This window comes from Eretmochelys imbricata, chromosome 2 (assembly GCF_965152235.1).
Source record: "Eretmochelys imbricata isolate rEreImb1 chromosome 2, rEreImb1.hap1, whole genome shotgun sequence".
Lineage (NCBI taxonomy): Eukaryota > Metazoa > Chordata > Testudines > Cheloniidae > Eretmochelys > Eretmochelys imbricata.
Window position 1 is genome coordinate 213,025,986 of NC_135573.1, and position 17,547 is coordinate 213,043,532.

Genomic DNA, 17,547 nt, shown 5'->3' on the forward strand with positions numbered 1-17,547 from the left:
ACGGTAGTGAGTCAGAGATGCTCAGAGGTGAAACAAAGTGCCATCGACTGACTAGTTTATTTAGGTGCCAGTGAAGAGCTTTGTTACAGTTATTTTTTAAAACTCTGCACTTTTTCTACCTGGATGAGGAGAAGTGATCTCTTTCCTTAGGCATGTACAGTCTCAAGGTAAGGTAGGCCAGTTTTAAACCCACCTGCTATCTTTGACAAGCCAATTTTCTTCCTTTGCAGACTGAACTAAATCCATTGTGACTGGGCCTTTAGGGTAAGGAACAACAGTGAGGATAAGAATACAAGTAAGGGTGGAGAGGAGGACTGCAAGCCAGAAGGTAAATAAATACACCCTATAATTTATAAATATATAATTATTTTTAACACACTAAAAGGATTCCACGAAGTATTGCCAGAAATGCTTGGAAGCATCAAACAATTTATGGTGCAGTGTGTTAAATGCTATAAGATGAAATATAATTGGAAGCAAATGAAGTGTTGGATCGTATTAAAGAAGTTCTGTATTAAAATCACAAATGAGTTTGAATCCCCCTAGTTTAAATTCCAGGGTATTACTAATTAAGAGGTTCCTTGGTTTTTGGTGCTATTTCTCTCCCTCTATGTGTGAAACTTGCAAGCTGCTAATTGTGTTAGTACATTCTAAGACAGAGTCTGTTCTCAAAGCAATTCTTTGAAACAACAACTACTCACACAGAAAAAGACTCAAAGCAATACTCTAACAATAGAAACAGCACCCAGAGACTCTCCGCCCTTTTGTTGTATTCATCTCGCTTTGTTAACAATTGTGATTAAAATAGAGATAGAGGATGGATGCTTGGTGTGGATAACAAGTGAATGATCAGGGAGGTGCCAGCCTAAAAATACAGTGTCCATCTGCTGAAGAAGGCGTCAAGTGGAAATAACCAGAGGACCCCCGGAGGGCAGACTGGAATCCACTCAACAGCCTCAAGAATGGGAGAACCAAAGAACAAGATAACATCTGGCAGCACGGAGCCGTCAGAAATGTGCCATCTGCTGATTGATTCAGCAACAGCATGATGAAGCAATTCCCATTCATCTTTCAGATGAAGACTGGCATAGGAAGAAATTCCTATAAAAATGGACTCTAGAAAGTAAGAACTTTGGGGTCTGCTTCTGCAAACCAGCTTCCACGAGCATCAGATGAGCATCTGACAAGGCCCTGCTCCATCCTCGTGTCCAGGCCACCTGGCCAGTGGCTTGGCATGAGCAACTCTAAGGCTGGTAACTATGATAACAACCTTGCAGAACCTCCTTGTGTGTATGAATGAATGTGTGAATAAATAGGAGATTGAATGGAATGTTATAGCTATAACTAACTGCTTACTATGATTCTTTCTGTATTCACAATAAATGTGGTATTTTGCCTTTTCCCCTTTAATAAGATCCTGCTGGTTTTTATTTTATTGGTATAACAGAAGGTCTGATTGTCTGTCATGGACCCTCTTCATGATAGCAGCAAACATGCTCTGCTGTCTGAAAGTACAAACACTAGATCTCAGCTGGGGCGTAAACACCCTCCCCTTCTTCCAACATTTCTGGGGAGATTTGGAAAGAGTATTTGGCTGGTGAACTTTTAAATTTTTTTGTTTGACTTTTGAAAAATGTACAAAAAATGAAATGTGGTAGGCGAATCCAAATTCTTCAGTCTCTCTCTCTCCTCTCACTCTCTCACACACACACCCACCCACCCTCTCTTTACATCTCAGGAGCTGCATGAACATGGGTTTCCCAATAGACTGAAAGATCCATTCATGGATTCTAAGCACATGTATCATAGCATCATAAATTAAAGATGGGAGAAACCCATTACGTCAACTAGTCCATCCCCAGAGCACAAGATGGTTCAGTCTATTTTTAAATGTCCTAATCGACAGAGCCTCCTTTGCAGACTCTTTCACAACCTAACAGTTTTTACTGTTGGGAATTTTCCTTATACTTAGTCTACTCCTTTTTCTTAATTTCATCCAAATATTCCCAGCCAGATTATCTGGTACCAGGCTAATTCCTCCCTTATTTGGTATTTATACCCTTCAAGGAATCACAGCCAGATGTCTCTTCTTTAGTTAGCAGTTACTATGTCTGTTCCTACACAGAGGAGAATCATTTGAAAAAGAAACACCTGTAAGACAGCAATGGACAAAGAGAGGCTTTGGAGAGCAAATCAAATATGATCTTGCAATGTAATATGCAGTAAACCCAGACCAATGCAATGCTGGCATGCATGAGGAATTATCTCCTGGAACAGGGAGCTAGGGAGTGGTTCTATCCATCCAGATACTATTATAATGTGATGAGTACTTAGGGCTTGTCTTTACTACTGTGCCACATCGGTGCAGCTGCGCCTGGTGACCACACACTATGTTGAGAGGAGAGCACTCTCCCATAGACATAGGTACTCCACCTCAATGAGAGGTGGAAGCTATGGTGGTGGGAGAGCATCTCCGCTGACATAGCATGGTGTAGACACCACTTTAAGTTGATGTAACTTAAGTCACTCAGAAGCATGTTTTTTTTCACACCCCGGAGAGCCGTAAGTTACAATCGACTTAAGTGGAAGTGTAGACCTACCTTGAGACCTTCTGTCTGGAGTGACAGTACCTGAAATATCATTTTCAGTTTCAGAAAAATCTTGCCAAAGTGGGGGAGTTTAGAGAACAACAATAAACATGGGTGGGCAAGGGGCAGAAGGGATTTATTTATGAGGAAGATTAAATATGGTTTCTTCTGACCTAATAGGTATTTGGAATATTAACGTTTAAGGTAGCTCTTCACACAGATTATTATGTTGAGACATGATGAGAAAAAATAAAAGCTCTCTCTATGCTGCACTGCAGTGCAGACTCTGGGGGGTGTGAATTGCAGAGCACCCTAAACTGTTCTGCTCCCACTGCTCTATGTGGAGGTTCCTAGCATGAACTAAAAGATAACTGATCCTGGTTGAAAGAGGACTATGCTCACACGACTTCGGTACCTTTCATTTTGCACAAGCAGCAGCTACATAGGGCACTTAGAGCACAGCATGCTAGTAGTAAAGATCTTAGAGTAAAATATGCCCAGCTTGGCTAAGCAACAGCCAAGTGGGAAGGGCATGAGAACAGTTAAATATTGTGTGGTGTAAATATCCAGGAGAAAGAGGAAACATTTGATATAATGAACAGTGTATAACGAAAGGTAATGGGAAGAAATTAAGAAAGGGAAAACTTAGCCTGAACACAGGGAAATCTTCCTGCCAGTGAGAACTATTAGGGGTTGACAGATCTCTCAAGTGAAGTAGTGGAATCCCCATTGCCTGGCACCGTTAAACTTCTACTGAACAAAGCTTTAGTACAACAACAAGCAATTCCGCACTGCCAGCAAGATGACATAATAGGTTTTTACCATATCTAGATTTTATAATTCATCAGTAACATTTCAGTTTCTTTGATCTGTCCAAAGGCAGTTTAAAAATCAGGTAGATGTGGTTAAGAAATCCAGTGAAATCATAATGTTGGGCAACCTTATTAAAACAGGGGTGTATTGCAACATGTTCTAACATAGTTTGGTTTTGGCTTACATCTCTGATGTAGGTAACATGGCTGCCTTAATATGGTTTGGACTGGTCTGCATAAATGAAAAAAAATCCATGTTATAAGACAGTTGGAGAATTGTAACGGGGTTCCCCAGTTACACTGTCGTTTAAATAGTTCTTTAATTATCAAAGTGAGGCAGCTGGCAAATGGTAACTTTGATTGATGTCTGCCCTAAAATACAAATTAAGCAATGCCTTGATATTTGGCTGAAGCTGAAGTACAACCACCATGAGCATATAAAATGGCATGACAGTCACAGATACAGCTAATTCAAATTAATCCGATAAAGCAGTTCTACTCAATACTTCATTGTGAAACCAAAAATTTAGATTTTCATGATTGTAAGGAGAGATTTAACAGATTTTGTTGATTAAAGCCTTGAAACTCTGTTTGATTGTTGGAATTTGCTCTGCAAATGTAGCTACCCTGCAAATGCTCACCCGAAATAATATGACAAAAAGAATTTAAGCAGTGCTATGCTTAGTAAGCACAGTATCACAGTACTTGTGTTTTAGGAATACTGGAAGCTAAAAATACACAAGGCTCTGAGCCATTAAGAGAATCACAAAAATCAGAACAGGATGTAATCTATCCCACACGGTCAAAAAAGTTCTTTTTAATGTAACCTTAATGGAAATATACTAACATTCATCTGGTATGAATGACTCTATTTAGGCAGATTAAAAAATCCAAAAAGCCACTAACTGATATGTGGTTACAAATGAGCATGCCCCCAAAAAGTCTAAAGTAAACGATCCATTCAACAACATTCTCAGGTCTTCCAACTAATTTCCCCTTCTGCTACTAGGCAAAATGTGCACTTGAACACCAACAAGATTAATTTATGCTGGGTTGTATAAAGAGCAGTTGTGGGACCTTTCAGCTATGCTATAGTCTCCACCAGAACCACAATCATTTTATTTGTAAATGAAGGAGCATATTTGGTTTATAATACCAACTAGCCAGGAATTTGCTTGCTAACATGGGCATTTTATGCATGAATTAGTATGTTGAGTGCCAAGTAATTTTATCCTAAAATATACTATTAAAATACAGTATGGAGAAGCAAAGGTTTTGCTAGATCAAATTATTAATTGACTCATGATTTCAATTCCAGGGGGTTATTTTATTCTTTGTCACACGATTTTTATATAGTAAGGGGTACCATGACTCAGAGAAGGAAAAATTCAAAGTTATAGACTTTTCTTTATAAAAGAAAATAGATAGTAAGTAATGGAAGTGTTAATGTGAAAATCTGTTCTCTTACTACTTCATACAACTGAAATTAATACCTTTTATATGTATGAAACCCATTTACCATGGATTCGTCTCTGGTTAGACATAGTTCATATCCCAAATCAATAGGTGGATTCTGTTTTCTTATAGATAATCCAAGCAATTTATAGAAATATTGTCCCCCAAAAGTAAGTCCAAGAATCATATAGGTGCCAGCTTGCCTTGAGAAATTCAGTATCTTTTGGAGATTCGTCAACAAGTTACTTCAAGAAGCTATTCGAAGACTATTCACTTAAAAAGAGAGGTTACTTACCTTATACAGTAACTGGAGTTCTTTGAGATGTGGGGTCCCATGTTTATTCTTTTTGAAGTGCACATGCACCTGCAACTGGAAGATTTTTCACCAGCCGTGTCCATTAGTCCACACCTGAGACTTCTTCCTCCTGGTGTCCAAATTAAGGGTATAAAGAGCAGTGTGTGCTGACTGCTTCTCCAGTTTCTTCTCTATCACAAATAATCTTCAGGGTGAGGATCTGAAGCAGAGGGGAAGGAGGGCAGGTAATGGACTACATACTGGAACCACACATCTCAAATGCCTGTTACTGTACCTGGTAAGTAACTTCTTTCTTGTTTGATTGGTGTGTATTCAGTTGAGGCGACTCTCAAGCAGTGTTCGCTGAGCAGGAGGGTGAAAGGAACCCTGCTGTGCCACGGATTGGAGAACCATTGATCTGAAGGAAGTGTATGCTGTAGAAGCTGGTACCAGGCTGTCATGTCTTGCTAAGGTACCCACAGAGCCCCAATTTGCTACTCTACAGCCCTCCAGAAGGGGAACATCACGGAGTGAAGCTACCAACATAGCCTGGGCTCTGATCAAGTAGGATCTCACACCTTGTGGGGAAGAGGTTGCAGCAGGATGCAGCCTGAGTTCCATTTAGAGAGTCTCTGTACAGAGGTTGTGATTCCTCTTATGCATTCAGCAGAGACAAATAATTTGGGAGAGTTCCTGAAGGGTTTTGTCCTTTGCAGATAGAATGCTGAAGTTCAATGGCCATCCAAAGAGTGGAGTTTCCTGTCTGTCCTGCTGGCATGGGTTTTCAGATAGAAGACAGGCAGGTGGATGAGCTGGTTAAGATGACATTCTGAGATTACCTTCAGAATAAATTTAGGGTTTAACCTCAAGGAAACTTTAACCTTGTGGGAGACTGCACAGGAAGGGTCCACCATGAGACCTACTCTTCTAGCTAAGGTGATTACAACCAGAAAGGCAACCTTCACAGATAGAGGAGCAAAGGAGCATGAGGCTAATGGCCTGAATGGAGGGGTTTTAATACTGAAAGAACTAGATTGAGATCCCATGATGGTATAGATTTCAGCATCAGAGGTAAGGTTCTGTCAGATCCCTTCTGAAATCTCACAGTAGTAGAATGGGCCAAGACCAGAGAGTGAATGGCACTGCCAGGCGTACTTGCAAGAAGCTAAAGGATAGCCCTGACATTTTTAGAGATAGGAGTTAGTCCAGAATAGTAGGGATTTCAGAACGCTTTGGGGTCATTTGATGATTCTGGCACCAGATACAGAATCTTTTCCATTTTGCTGTGTCACATTTTCTTGTGAAATCTTTTCTCTTATTGCTAATGATGGATTGCATAGCTTCTGTGCAAGACCTCTTAGATTCATCAGCCATCCAAACACCAAGCTGTTAGCTGGAGAGATGCTGGGTTGGGATGGAGGATCTTGCCCCTTTCCTGGGTCTGGGAAGTACTGGCTGGGGATGTGTGGGCACAAGGACTACTGAGGGATGCTGATGAACCAGAACTGCCTTGGCCACTATGGAGCCACTAGGATCTCCGTCACTGTGTCTTGTTTGATCTTCCTCAGGACTCAGGTAAGAGGGGGATGGGTGGAAATGCACATGTCAGCAGTTATGATCATATCCACTCTGGATTTGTGGCCCTTGACTCCTGGATGCTTGGAGTAGGCCAGGCATCTCTTGTTCTCTTGAGATGCAAAAAGATATCCCATGGCAGAAATCCCTACTGTTGAAGGATGATCTGGACTTGTGAATTGTGTAGTTTCCACTCCTAGTCTATGGCGAGAGCTCTGTTGGGGCTGTCTGCCAGAGTACTGTGAACTCCAGAAGGGGCTCTGCTAAGATGGTGACCTGGCGATGGATGCACCAATTCTAGAGATTGACGTCTTCTATGCAGAGGTAAGTCCCTCCTTGTTTTCTTTGTTGATATAATAAACTGCTGTCATGTTGTCCAACATGATTTGAATATGTAGGGTCAGAATAAATGGCAGGGACCATTTGCAGGCTTCATGTACTGCCCCCAGTTTCAGGTGGTTTGTGTGCAACTTGGATATTCTTGGGTTCTGTGCTCATCTAGATATGCTCCCGATATGCAGGGAGGCATATGTAATCAATTTTTTCATGGACAGAAGGTGCAGGGGTGGGGAGAAGGAAGGACCCCCCCCACACACACACATTCTCCCATCAGCTGAATGAAACCAGAATGCTGTGGTGGAGACAGACCTGTTTGTCCAGACTGTGCTTGCTTGGCACATAGACTATCTGCAGATAATGCAGACAAAATCTCACAGAGGGGCATCACATAAGTGCACAAAGCCATGTAGCCTGGAAAGACAAGGCAAGATCCCACTGTCAACTGAGGGCTCAGTCAAAGATGAGTGATGAGATCCTTCATAGCTTGGAACATGTCTTGAAGTAAGTATGCTTTGGCTCTGATAGCATCCAGAGTCATTCCATTGAAGTCTATAGCAGGTGTGGCCAAACTTACTGACCCACTGAGCTGCATACGACAATCTTCAGAAGTTTGAGAGCTGGGGTGCACCTGCGAGGTCTTGGGGCTTCAGCCCTGCTCCTGTTGAAACCCCAACCCCCAGCAGGTGCACCCCGCTGGGCAAAAGCCCTGAGACCTCCCTCCCCACTGGTGAGAAGCCCCTACCCCACCACCCTGCTGCAAGGGAGGGGTCCCAAGCTCCCATGCAGTCCGGTAGGTGGAGAATGGGGGACAGGGGGAGTTCCACAAGCCTCACTTTATTGGGAAAAGAGCCGCATGTGGCTCGCGAGCCACAGTTTGGCCACCTCTGGTCTATAGTCTGCATAAGTGGTCTTTTCTATGTTTACTTGGAGTCCTAACCATCATGGCTGGGATACGGTTGCTATCTGCAGTTCTTGAGGACTTCCCTGTGAGCAGCCAGTCATCAAGGCATGGTAATACTGACATATCTTGATGATGCAGGTGAGTTTCCATGAATGATGATGCCTTTGTAAACACTCTTAGCACCGTCAAAAGGCTGAAAGGGAGCATTCTGTACTGGTAGTGATCTAGGCCTATGGTGAATCATAGGAACCTCCTGAGTGCGGGTGGATATCTGCGTAGAAAAAAAGTGACCTTCAAATCAAGAGCTGTAAACCAATCACCTTTTTATAATCCCCTGAATAAACAGGCCAGCGTGATCATTCTGAACCTCAGGCAGTGGATGAAGATGTTCAGTTGACTAAGATCCAGTATAAGTCTCCAGCCCCTTTCTTGGGGATGAGGAAATGTCTTGAGTAAAAGCCTTTCCCCCTGTGTTGCGGAAGCTTCCAGAGCAAGGCTTCTAATTCCTGTCTGAGCATCTTCTCATTAATAGGATCCCTGAAGAGGGACAGGGGTAGAGTTTTTTGAAGAGGGATAGACAGGAATTATTTTGTGTTACTGGCAGTGATTATCTCCAGCACCCATCTGTCTGATCCTATATGGCGGAGGAAGAGTGAATTAAGTGGCCAACAAATGGGGGTGAAGGAATCTAGTCTGAGTGGATTTGGTAGGAGCACTGATTTTCTGCTCTCAAAGGCCACATCAAAAGGACATCTTGCAGGGAGACTGGGGATGACAAGAGAATGAAGGGAGAACATTTTGCTTACTGAACTGCATTCTTTGGTATTTCCTAGGAGTTCTGTAAGCCCTCTGGTAGCAAAATGGTTGGGGAGCTAGTCATTGTCTGTAAGTGCTGAGATAAAGATATCCAGAGAGCAAAGAAGTGTTCTTGAGTGCTTGACGGTGTGCAATGATTCATATTTGCTCATTAAGTTTATTTCCCTCAGAAGTCAGATCCTCCGTGGTGGATTGAATTTCTTTGGGAAATCCAGAGAATTGGAGCAACGAGGTCTGCTTCATAACCATGGATGCTTCCATCGAGCAGGAAGCTGTATTTGATGCGTCCACTGATGGAAACCTGGAAGGCAGAGCCGGCTATCAATTTACCTTCTTTGATGATTGCTTGGAATTGACGTCTGTGTTCTTGCAGCCCTTTGTTGGTGAATTCCAGAAAACATATCTTAATATCATCTGTGACCATCAAAGCCTTGTAGTTTGCTAAGCAGAACTGTAAACTTGCCAAAGTTAAGCTCTTTTCCCCAAAGAGGTCTAGACATTGGCCTCTTTGTCTGTGGGTGTAGATCTAGGTTAGTGCTGCTTGTTTCTTTCAGTGACAATGTGCATGTAAGAGTTTGGAGCAAGGAGGGAGAATATGTATTCCACCCCTTTTAGCTGGTACAAAGTATTTTTTCTTTGCTCTTTTCAGAGTGAGCGCACAGGTGGCTGGAGTGTGAGAAACCATGATGACCTATTCTAAGATGACCTCACTGATTTGCAAGTGCCACTGTACGAAAGACCCGCACTCTGCAAGATATTCAGTAGCTTAGGAGGGGTTGGCTGTGCTTCCTTGAGGGGGATCTAGAGCATATTCATGATTCTCCTCAGGAGGTTCTGGAATTGTCTATAGTAGTTAGGCAGTGATGGTGAGGCTGGCATGAGTGCCTCATCTGGTGAGGATGATGATAACCCTGCAGGGGCAAGTGGGTCCAGCTGATCAAATGGTTCCTGTTCAAGAGCATTTCTGAGTTGAAGTTCCTCCCCCCGCCTAATCATCATCAGGATTTGGAACATCTCATATCTGGATCCCAAGGCCACTGGGAAGGTGTGAGACACTGTACCTCAGAATGGCACCCTGCAACCCCTATATTCATTATTCATATACGGTTGTAATATTTCATACAAAGCTTGCCATGTAAGCTATCCTATGAAAGGTCATGATCTGCTGAAGCCCATTCTTCTGTCCAAATATGTATAGCATTAGTGTGTATAGAGCTATGAGATTATGCTTTATGGTTCTTAGTAAAACGCTGTAAATTTGCTAGTAGCATGCCAAGGATCCCTGCCCAGACAGGTGTTGACTGTCCATTAATCATCTGAGAGACTCAAGTAGGAAAGCCCCACATAATGGGAACTGATCCACCACTGAGACTCAGGGGCTGCTTGTTCACTGTAACTCAGCAAAGCCCACCAGGACATGCCTGGGCTAGTGTCTGCCAGGCACATGGGCCAAGGGTATAAAATAAGAAACAGTGCAGCATAAGGGGGACTTTCTCCTCTACCACCTATGCTGAAAACAACCACAATGCCAAGATGATGACGATCAGCTGAGGAGACTGGTCCAGACTTCAGGAGGGAAGTCTGCATTAAGGACTATAATATCTAGCGGGTGAGACTATTACTTGATTCAAATTTTGTTTAGTTTCTAGAATACAGATTAGGTGCTTATTATTTTCTTTGGTGAGCATCTTGATCCTTTTATGCCTACCACTTAAAATCAATTTTTCTGTAGTTAATAAACTGGTTTTATATTTTGCCTAAAACAGTGTGCTTTGCTTGAAATGCTTGGGAAACAAGGCATTCCACTGCCTGTGGGTCTGATCCCATAGGTGTGCTCCGAGCTTGCAGACAGGCTCGGGCTCCCAACAAAAAACATCCAGTAAAGAGCAGGTTGGGAATTTTTGTACGTGTTCCAACAGTCCAGTGGCTAGGACACTCACCTTAGACACGGGGAGTCAGGTTGAAATTCCTGCCCAGCCTTATTTTAAAGCAGGGACTTGAACTCATATCCACAACCCAGTGCCCTAACTACTGGACTATCTCAGACAGGTTGGGCTGGATCTTTTGCAAATCTCCCCTGCTGAAGCTGCTCTACTTTGTATAAAATAGTTAAATACTAATTGGGCACTAAGGAGGAGTAACTTCATAGTTGAGTGGCTAGTACACTCTCTTGGGAGACCCAGCTTCCAGTCTACACTCGAGTGAAGTGTATTTTATACAAAGTATTTTATACAAAGCAGGAGAGATCAGAGAAGAGTAGGGTTGGAAGAGACCTCAGGAGATCTAGTCCAATCCCCTGCTCAAAGCAGGACCAACTAAATCATCCCAGCCAGGGCTTTGTCAAGCCAGCCCTTAAAAACCTCTAAGGATGGAGATTCTACCACCTCCCTAGGTAACCAGTGTTTCACCACCCTCCTAGTGAAATAGTTTTTCCTAATATCCAACCTAGACCTCCTCCACTGCAACTTGAGATCATTGCTCCTTGTTCCATCATCTGCCGCCCCTGAGAACAGCCTAGCTCCATCTAGATGGAGAGAAACCTTCCACTCAGAGGACTAGATGACAAGAGGGAAAATGACCAGTACCTGGACAAGTTACTGCCAAACAGTTCCCAGTAGTTACATAATAAAGTGAAACCTAGCATCTTGTGTGTCTTCCTGCAGTGCCTGGAACAAAGGATAAATGGAATGACTCAGGTAACCACAGGCTGATTAGCTTGACATGGATATCAGATAAAACCATGGCAAGGTTAACACAGACACAATCAGTAAAGAATTAAAGGATGGTAGCATACTTGATACCACTTGCCATCATTTAATGGAAAATAGGTCTTCTGAAACTCATGTCAGTTTTTTTGCTTAAGAGTTTGGTTGACAAAGTGCATTAACATAAGAGACTTCTGTAAGACATTTGACTTTGCACTATACAAAGTCAATACATAATAAGTGGTCTAGCTGATGAATATTCTCTTTTGATGATTTGCATTCTATCTCATGAGGATGCTTTTAGTGGGGTCTCCACAGTGATCTGTTCTTGGCCCAATGGTGTTGAATATCTCTATCCGTGATCTGGAAGAAAATATAAAAGCATTGCTGATAAAGTTGGGGAGTGGAAAATAATCATAAGGTCAGGGCTGTTCTGCAGAGTGATCTGGATCACATGGTAAGCTGGGGCTTACTTGGAGAACATGTGATTGTAATACAATTAAATGTAAGGTCATACTTCTAGGAAGGGAGGCTCTATTTTGGATGTCAGGAACTCAGAGAAGACTTAGGGAGGACATAGTTGACAAACAGCTGAACATTAACGCAGTGTGATATGATGGCTAAGAAAGCAAATGCAATCCATACATGTATAAATAGAGAAACATCAAGCAGAAGTAGGAGGGTGTTATCAACACTGATGCCATTACTACAATACTGTATCCAGTTGTGTCCACACTTTAAAAAGGATGTTAACAAATTGGAAAGTATTCAGAAAAGAGATAAGAATGACTTCCTTACAGAACCTAATTTACAGGAAGAGATTAAAAAAGCGCAATCTATTGGATTTACTTAAAAAAAGGTTCAGAACTGACTTGGTATCAGTCTATAGTTACACAATGTGAAGATTTCTGATACTAGACTCTGAAGATATTGCTAGCCTGAATTTGTCTAAGACGGATTTTTTAAATCAAGGTTGGATGTCTTTCTAAAAGAAATGATTTAGCTCACCCTGAAGTTATGGCCTTGATGCAAGAACCACTTATTGAAAGTCTTTTGGTCTTAAAATCTAGTAACCTGATGGATGGCCTTTGAGTGTTTTCATTTTAAATTAGCCAAAAATTGTGTTAAAATACTCAGACTGTGGCTTATTTGCAAATTGTTCACGCCAACTAGACATCCTTAATTTGCACAAGGAGAGCAATGATGAACATGTTAGGATGAATAATCATTTGTGCTAAAATTAGTGAGACATTTGAGATTCATTAACTTTTTAAAATGCTCAGCAGCCATCCAAATAGTCAGACAGCCTTACTCCAGGAATATTTGAGATCACTTTCACTATTCAACTAGTTGTAATACTACAGAGCATGGACAGAATATTCTCTTTTTGATAGCGATTGATAACTCCCTTTAATGCTAAGGACCATATTCCTCTATGTACTGAGAAGCAGAAGAGGGAAAGTACAAGGCTTGTGTATCACTTAAGCCTTCCTCTGTGTGAGGAGAAAGGAAGTGACTTTTTCTAAAAGGAGGCAAGGATGACTACATGACTCACAAATGGAAAACTCATGAGTTGGTCATGCCATGTCTAACTCACCAAAGAAAGGCATATTCCAGAAGAATAAATGCATTTTTCCTTTTATAGCAGACTTTGTTCAGTATTTTTTTTTTTATTAAAAGAGCACAAGATCAAGGGTTTTTTTTGTTTTATATTTATTAAAAGGTTCTGACTGATTTATAATCTCTTTGAAGACAACTGTTCTCCTATTAAACTCTTTCCTCATATGCACATATCTCTTACTTTAAAATAACTGCTTGTCACTTCGTACATAATCAGGTTTTTTTGAGTTTTTTCCCCTCAGAGGAAATGTTTACACATTTTTCATTCAGAATATGGAGCCCTATAAAACAAAGTGAATACAAAAGTGTTAAGTCAAATATTGGGCCTATCAAACTCAGGTTTCCTGGTATCAGACTATCTGGTTAGCAAGTGGTGTCTAATCCAACACAACTGTTAATTGTTGCTGACTATTTAAAATGTTGATAAGCTGCCAGTTACCATTCTCTGTGTCATTCTGATACAGAACTACAGTTCAAATGTATGTTTTTATATACAGCACCAAATTGTCTCCATGTGCTTGTGTCTAACACTTTGGAAATTCCAAAGTCCACAGTGGTGAAATCACAAAGCTTTTGCCATAGACAAAGAACTGTTTGTAGTGAAAGAACATACATATCAGCTACATTCATATGATTATTTTATTACCATATATTATGTTTTACAAACATTGCTGAAGGTTAGTAAGAACACTACAAAAAACATACCCTAAGCCAAGAAACGTACTGCATGGCATGTGCAGGCATAGCAAATCAGAAATAAGAACTTAAAGCAAAACAAGCCAAGAAAACTGGTACAAAAATGGGTAATAATACTGATTAACAATGGGTTATATCTTATATCATAACAGAACTGGAGGGCTAATGAAGACATTCAAAATTTCCTGTGCACTTTTGAAGTAATTTGGTGTAGATTAATAGTTCACTAATACACAGTCAATCATGGGTTTGTTGTAGGCACAGCTACAGAAAAAAACTGATATTATGTATAACACAAAACTAATGTTTATAATAAGGTAGTACACTAGTACTGCTGCTTCCTTGGCACTTAGTGATAGAACAAGAAGGTTTTGGTTTAGCTAGACTGATCAGATACATTTTTATTTATACTGATGTAAAAATGTACATTATCCCTTTGAATCTTTCAGTTTTACAGAATTTATATAACAGATTGTCAAATTCACTCTCTTAAAAAGTGATACACTAACTAGAAATGCAAGAAATTGGTTAAAACTTACCTTAAATTAAAAATTTAAATGTTAAAATGTGAATCCAGATGCTATTAAAATCAACTTTTTGTTTTCAGCATGAGATATCACAAAGTTTGAAACTCTTAAAATTTTAATTTCATGTCCCAAGCCAATTTCTTTTTAGGGCTTTCCTGAATAATGAAGAGTATTAATACAAGTTATTTCCTTGACATACGTTTCTCCCTTGGTAACTTTATTTAAAGGAACTGGTAGAGTCATGCATCTGAAATTCTACAACTGAATTTGATATTCTGTCTAGCAGATCATATTACACTATAGAAGGAAATGAGTTTTACTTTTGGAGAGTGTGTTTCAAAGAAGAAATCAAAGAAATGGGATGAAAATCTAATGCACAGTATTTAGCTTTGTAGTTATTTCAGTGCAGATTGCACAAATGGTGGAATGAAAGCTCCCGCATCATATCTTCAACAATTTTGCAAAATATTCTCTCTCCTCAAGTTAAAAAACTCCAATAGTCCTTGTATTAAACAATATGAACACCAACCAGGAGGAAGGTGGTTTATTTTTGTTTCCTTTTTAACAAACTGCCTACACTGTAATTTATATTTATACATAACGAATGTAAACATTTCATCTTTATATATATGATGTAACACTTTAAAATTAACTGTTTTAAAATATTTTACAAAGACATTACATATGAACAATACAGCACACAAGAGTATGCAATAATTTGAACATATACACGTTTCTGTATTTTTCCATTATGCTACTGTTTTGCACCAAACATTGGTGTCTACAATTCTAGCAATTCTCTCAAATAAAAAACCCAAAACAATATTTTTAGCTTTTCTGAAAACAAAAAATACAAACATCTTTTTCATTACTAGGATAATCTCTAATTTGAACTAATTTTTTTTTTCAATTTTATATTTTGCACATAGCTCTTTTCAAGTGGGTTCACAAATGAAAAAATGATCACTTTCTTTAGAGTGCAATTTATCAGGGATAACATTTAATAATAGCAGACCCCCCCTTCCCCCCTGCAATGTTGAAAACTGCAGTCAATCGAACTTTGACTATCAGTGAAGACATTTTTTTACAAAAGTAAACCTCAATACTATTTACTATTGAGACAGCTCTTCCCCCATAATTTAAAAGTTAATCCTTTTTGATAACCATTCTAGTGAAAGTATTTGCATAGAGCAGCCTTGTACTTTTATTTCCGAAGAACATTACAAGTGTTTTAACACAAGATAAGGCACATGTTTTTCAGCCTTGAAAATCTGAAACTAATCTTGAGGAATCTTCCCCCATGCAAAATCTCTGTTTTTACCCTGTTTTACCTGAAGAAAGCAGATGTGTAGTACAGAACAACAAAACCCTTTACTTGAACTAAATGTAAAACATTTACATCTCCAGATAAGTGTTACAACTCTGCAGACTCAGAACTGAGTCTAATTCAAAAGAGCAATTGCTAAAAACTTTATAGAAAAAAGAAAGCCAATAGCACTGTATATGTTACTTAAAAGTTCACACAATGTCGATGACTAATTTATGGTGAATGTTTTCCACAACAAGCTTCCTTTCAGAAATAAGGTAGCTAAGTTGTGAGGCACTTAAGATTGTCAGTAAAGGAGGAATGCAATGGATTTGTTTATATAAAACCTCAAATTGCATATCAAATCCTTGTTTTAATCCATCTATTAAAGTGCTAGAACTGGAAATTAAAACAAAAGGAGCTAAAATAACAAGCAATTAATCAAAGGAAAAAGCTTAGTATGCAGTAAAAAATAAGTGCTTCTGATGCTCTTAAATTTAGATCATTCTTTTTAAATTTCAATTTTTAAAAAATAAAATCTGGCAATAATTCAAGCGTGAAAACATTTTCCTTTGTGCCATTACTAGGTAGGTTGTCAAAGTGCCCATTTATTTTCTAAATAATTAAACCATTTACCTTATCTTATGTTCTACAACGCGATGTATGTAGTACATAATCCATATTGCAGCAACATCACATTTTCAGTCTGACTGACAACAGCGCATGCACACTTTTAGTCAAAGTATAGTTCCTATTTCTACCCCAAAAAGTCAGGTTTTGGATTACATGTCCTATTGGTATATAGTGCAACCAGCCTCAACTACTCAAAATGTATTCGGGGCTTTTAAGCCCAGTGTCCATAGCCTTATCAAGCTCTCCTTCACAGGCCAAAGTGACAGCCATCAAAAACCACAAATGGGATATTGGCTCTGAATTACATAAATCCATTGGATGCCAAATCTGAGAAAGGTCTGGATTCTGTTGGATGATGAAGCGGCTGAAGGTGTGTAGCAGTCTGTGTGTTATTGATGACATCTAACTGAGAGGGATATGCTTCATGTAAGTTTATTTCACCGAAACCATTTTGGAACTGGAAAAAAAAATTACAAGGATTACGGACTGCTTTCTTTAAAAAACTTCAAAAGCATTTAGTGAAATGCACAAGGAAGATTAGAGATTCCTAATCCTAAAATAAAAAGGGACTCTTTCTGCATTCTCTGCCTAAGCTTCTGGTGGTGTTTACCCCCCCACAAAAACCCCACTACAATCCTGAAAGAAATGCTTCTTCTATAGGGGCAGAAACTAGTCATAATCAGCTAACCTAGCTCCAGGTCCACAAAGTGACTCAGGTGCCTAAACCCAAGATTTAGGCACCACTGCAATCCACAAAACCCACGATAAGTGGCTATCAAACCATGTAAGTGTCTAAACTTACTTGAGGACTATATTTTTTCTGTAAAAGTCCCCTAGGTGCCTAAGTTTCTGTATGTGACTGGATGCCTATCTCAGACCTAAGACAGGACTAGATCTTAGTTCTTTGAAACTTTGAGACTAGTCCTAACTGGCACATTAATGAAAAGTTAATGTGCATCAGCATGGTACCCACCACAGCTAGAGCACAGTAGGCTAGTGCAGAGTAGATTCATACCTTACCACAAACTAAATACGCTTGTAGACAAGCCCTTTGCATTATGGCTGGGGCCAATAGAGAGATACAACATGTTGGGATGGGTAAAGAGGGAAGTACAAAGACACAGTAAAACAGTCACGTTTAACATAAGCAGAAGTCACAGCACAGAAGGCAAACTCATGGTCCTGTCAACAAGCCTTAAGTCTATAAGCTACAGGCAGGGATTGTCTTTACTACAGGTGTGTACAACCTCAAGCACAGATGGATCTTGACCCTTAATTG

General features: G+C 40.0%; 1 protein-coding gene across 3 annotated transcripts in view; it reads right to left on the bottom strand.

The window, feature by feature from the left end:
* The window catches only part of AHR (aryl hydrocarbon receptor), a 119,610-nt gene that overhangs the window by 11,951 nt on the left and 90,112 nt on the right, over positions 1-17,547 (bottom strand). Inside the window, exon 11 of one of the 3 annotated variants that reach the window (XM_077811403.1) lies at positions 11,594-11,849. The exons of 1 other annotated variant lie outside the window; for it this stretch is intronic. In XM_077811403.1, the coding sequence (XP_077667529.1) occupies positions 11,787-11,849 (63 nt within the window). In that variant the 3' untranslated portion in view covers positions 11,594-11,786. Of the gene's footprint in view, positions 1-11,593; positions 11,850-13,428; positions 16,726-17,547 lie in introns of those variants that run through there. One more of the 3 variants, XM_077811402.1, reaches the window with a different exon arrangement.